Genomic DNA, 4,760 nt, shown 5'->3' with positions numbered 1-4,760 from the left:
TAACTTGTATTCTCAGGTCATCAGTAGACAGGTACGGATGCAGCTTTTGAGAAGACGGAGCACACATAAGACTCCACTTTATTTTGATTGTGTTTTTTGTGTCTAACATTTGAACTGAACACGTTTGTATTACAATTATTATCTTAATGCAATGGATGTTGTTGCTTGTCTTTACTATTATGCTTGTTATGATACTGTACATGACGTCCTCCACCCCAGAACGTATTCCGCCATTCTCGGTTTTGGGGTGTGACAGAAATTCTTTTCTGACCTCAAGCACTATTATTGGGATGACCCTTACTTTTTCCGAAGTTGTGCGGATAATGTAGTAAGGAGATGCGTATTCGGAAAAGAAAGTCGCGAGATCATGAAAGGATGTCACGCTGGACCGACTGGGGGGCATCATGGTGATAATTACACAGAAAGAAAAATCTTTGATGCTGGATTTTACTGGCCTACGATTTTCAAAGATGCTCACATCTTCGTGAAAGAATGTGATGCATGTCAAAGGGCCGGTAACATCTCTTCCCGAATTGAGATGCCCCAAAAGAGCATCCAAGTATGTGAAGTTTTGGATGTTTGGGGAATCGATTTTATGGGACCATTTCCTTCCTCACGAGGAAACAAATATATTTTGGTAGTTGTTGACTACGTATCAAAGTGGGCTGAAGCGAAAGCTTTACCCACTAATGATGCTCGTGTAGTAGTCAAGTTTTTGAAGAATTTGTTTTCACGTTTTGGTTTCCCTAAAGCTCTGATCAGTGACAGGGGTACACACTTCTGCAATACCCAACTGGAAAAGGTTTTGCAAAAATATGGTGTTCACCATAGAATCGCAACGGCCTATCATCCACAAACCAGTGGGCAAACTGAAGTCACAAATTGAGCTTTAAAAAGAATTCTGGAACGATCAGTGGGAAGTAACAGGAAGGAATGGGCAAATAAGCTTAATCATGCGCTGTGGGCATTTCGAACTGCATACAAAACACCTATTGGTAGTACACCATATAGGATGGTCTTTGGAAAAGCATGTCATTTGCCAGTCGAAATCGAGCATAAAGCATTTTGGGCATTGAAATCATGCAACTTTGATCCTGTGGAAATTAAAACTAACCGTCTTATGCAGATGAATGCTCTGGAAGAATTAAGGGATGAAGCTTATGGAAACTCTCAAATCTACAAAGAGAAATCAAAGAAATGGCATGATAAAAGATTGAGCAGAGACAAAAAGTTTACCCCTGGAGAAAAAGTATTGCTATTCAATTCCAGGTTAAAACTTTTTCCAGGTAAACTGAAGACGCGTTGGTACGGTCCATTCACAATAAAAGAAGTCTTTTCACATGGTGCAATCGAACTAATTGGAAAAGATGGAGAAAGCTTTAAGGTAAATGGACACCGAGTGAAGCATTACCAGGAAGGAATGCTAGAAGAAGAAGAGAAAGAGGATATACCCCTCCAACTCACTGAAAACAATTAAGTGAGGGGTAGAGTCTAGCTCATAACTCAGTTATAAAGAAGCGCTTGCGGGAGGCAACCCGATGTTTGTTTTGATTTTTGAATTTGGTGTGTTTATTTTTTGTATGTTTGGTGTGAATTTTCTTTTTAGTGTTTTTTTTCAATAAAAGTGCTTTTTAATGGTTTTATTTTTCTGTGAAAGTTACTTTTCAGCTTAGAAACAGGTGATGGTCAGAATGGTGTAAAGTAAATTTCTGAAGTGCAAATTACAATAGGAGCAGTGGCATCACATAAGTGTGGGGTGATTCCCCACAAAGAGCAGGATGGAGAACTGAAGCTGATACTGACCAACGGGAGAGCATTATTCGAAGGATGAAGCAAGTGTTCGGCCGACACAAGTCAAATCCAATTCACTCAGCGAAAAGGAGTAATTGATCTAATAACGCAATGTGTACTTGGCCAGTATACAAAGCGTTAAATTCAAGAATTACGAAGAGAATCCCAACAATTGCATTACGCGACGCGTCCAAATCTTATACGCGACACGTAAATGCACCTGTTCAGAGAAATTGTACGGAAAAAGATTCAGATGCCACACTTGCCTAAATCTCCAGCTGGTTAAAAAAGAAAAGATTTGCATGCACTTCAACATCACAAACAGAAAAGTGTACTCAACACTTGTCCCACGCAAATCAGGATTTCGACCTCGCTACTGCAATACCCCAGGGGAGTCTGTTCCTTTTTCTCCCTTTTTACTTTTATGTTCTTTAATTTTGCATATAATGGGGACATTGTATGATTTAAGTGTGGGGTAGGGGGTCGAATAAGGAAACCAAGCATTTTTGAAAAAAAAAAAATTGAAAATTTTTGCTAGATTCACATTTATTGAATAATGGTTTAGTTCAGAAATCTAGTAAAAATTAAAAAGTTTTATTGTGTTGAAACTTAAGTTGCTAACGTTGTGTGGGATGATCCAATGCGAACTCAAATGTTTAATTGAACCAATAGTATGTTATAGTACATTTGTGGCTTCCCTATCCTAGTGAAATCATGGAACAAAAACACAACCTTGCTTAGTTTGAGGGCCATAATATGTTTAGCATCATGTAGCAGAAATATATCCAGGAGAGCTTATGTAGTCATTGCACTCTAGACTAATATCTCTAACCAATAAGAGTTGAAGTTAAGTTCCCTTGCTTAAGCATATGTTTTTATTTTTAGGATTTTTTAGTTTGAAAAAAAAGAGAAAAAAAAAGTTACAAAGTTTGAGAATAAGAGTCTACAAAGCTATGAAGATCAAGAAATATGATGAAGAAAAGTTCCAAAAATCAATGAAGACTCAAGAATAAAGGCAATTTGCCAAGTTATTATTTATTGTAATTTTTATTTCTAGGTTATTTTTCCATATGTATGCTTGGGGACTTAGTAAAAAATTACCTTGAGGTTAAGAAAGATTTCTAAGGATATATTCGGAGGGATGCATAAAATGAATGTTGTTCAAAAGAAGTGGGCAAGTGTTTATGAAGATTGTGAGTATTTAGGATTGGGGAAGTTTTAAGAAACTGTAGACACAAATGTATGCATTGAGGTTTCGATGTAATGGCTAGGTTCAAGTTGGATTGTCTTGTGCGATGTTGATGATGAATGTTTTGATATGATGACATGCTTAAATCAGTTTTGCTTGAGGACAAGCAAAGTTCAAGTGTGGGGTATTTTGATATCGCAATAATTATACATATATTTCGAGCAATATTTATGTATAATTATTGCGATATCAAAATACCCCACACTTGATTTCTACTGGAGATATTGTCGGGGCCTCTGAAGTTGATGGACCTACGAACAATCCATCTTTCTCGTTGAAGGACAAGACTGGAGCTCTCCAGGGTGAGGAGCTTGGTCTTTCAATTCCATTGCTGAGTAGTTCGTTAGGTTTGATCTGCCAGTTCTTGCAGCTCGGTAGGTGTCAGACTGTAGGGCGATCCGGTTACAGAAGTCGTACTGGGTTCTAAGTTTGTTCGCATGACGATGCGATTTCTCGTAGTCTTGGGCAGTCTCCGTCCTGAAGTTCATATTAGAAACCATACATGGTTCATCAATTCCAGTCTCGTGTATACGAGTCGTATATAATTAAGATTGAAAAGGTAGTCGAATGAATGATTCTGCTTTAAGCTCACATCCCAACGAGGAAAAGAAGTTAAAGGGGAATCATTAATTCTAAACCTGTAGAACCTTGATTATATACCACCCTTGCGTATACATTCTTCAGCGATCGATCAACCTTACGGGTCTTTGGTTTGAACTTGACGTACTGTACGAGTGGGACTTCGGGGAGGTTTGCTGAGGTTTCTTCAGAAAGGATAAGAGACTTGAGGTACTCTACGCATGAGTACTTCGGAGTTCTGATTATGACGGTTTCGCTAGAAAGATGATTTCGGAGAAAGAGATGCGCGCATGAAACTGGTATTGTAAGGGTTGAATGGATTTTAGTTGTGTGATAAAAGCGGAAACACTTGGAAATAAAAGCACTAGATTTGATTATAAAGGCATTACAGACAAAACATAACAGTGCAACTTTTAACAGAGTTTACAGTACTTTAGATTAGCTACAAGACTACGGCTGCGAACAAGGTATACTACAAAAGGCAAGTATACGCAGCACGAGGATCCCTTAACTGACAGAACCTCGCAAAAGGTAAGACTCTAGTTGCACTAGTTTTAAACAGTTTACGAGTCTGTTACGACGAACGCCTTAGATATTTTAACGGGGGTCCGTAGTAGTTTCTCCTGCGGCAGTGATCCTTAGTATCCTCCCGTCTGCGCCGGAGTTCTTTATTATTGGACAGTCCCTTTTGAGGTGTCCCTTCTCGCCGCATTGGTGGCATAGCTGGCTTGTACTAGCATTGGGGTTGGGAGTGAGGTGTTTATTTAGGGTTACGTGGATGCGGGTGCCCTCCTCGTTCCTCCATTTTTAAAATTTCCCTTTAAAGAGTCCGACTTTACCATCACCTTTGTGTGTAGGGTTGGTCCCGATGCCAGGAACTTGAGAAAGGGGTCGTGCCGGTGCTGAAGGGGCAGGAGTTGCCACTTGATGCTGTTGCATGGCAAGCCTTTGGAATCGTTGGCGCTCCTTTCGAGCTCGGCGATTTCGTTTCCTCCTCTCGGTTTTACAACTTTGCATGTCCGTGACTGTTGCCATTCGTTGGCTTCCTGGATCGATACAACGATCGGAAATTTCAATTCTTTCGCCAGTCGTGATTGCGTTGTTAGCGTTGAGGTTTGCAAGGACAGCTGTCACAGCAGTG

The 4,760-nt window shown here is 39.7% G+C and overlaps 1 protein-coding gene across 1 annotated transcript; it reads left to right on the top strand.

Annotated features, from left to right (window-relative positions):
• Window positions 1-1,012: 1,012 nt before the first annotated feature.
• LOC145165081 (uncharacterized) lies at window positions 1,013-1,477 on the top strand. Its single transcript, XM_079083709.1, has one exon. The coding sequence runs from the start codon at window positions 1,013-1,015 to the stop codon at window positions 1,475-1,477; it is 465 nt and encodes a 154-aa protein (XP_078939835.1).
• The last annotated feature ends 3,283 nt before the right edge of the window (window positions 1,478-4,760 follow it).

The sequence above is a fragment of the Lactuca virosa genome, chromosome 3 (assembly GCF_052849685.1).
Source record: "Lactuca virosa cultivar CGN04683 chromosome 3, Lactuca_virosa_CGN04683_v6, whole genome shotgun sequence".
NCBI classification, from domain to species: domain Eukaryota; kingdom Viridiplantae; phylum Streptophyta; class Magnoliopsida; order Asterales; family Asteraceae; genus Lactuca; species Lactuca virosa.
Note: the sequence above shows the minus strand (reverse complement) of the source record. Positions and strands in the feature narration are given on the sequence as shown.

Bases quoted from the DNA above. Each gene is read 5' to 3' on its own strand.
- LOC145165081 (XM_079083709.1), top strand. From the start codon at position 1,013: ATGGTCTTTGGAAAAGCATGTCATTTGCCAGTCGAAATCGAGCATAAA.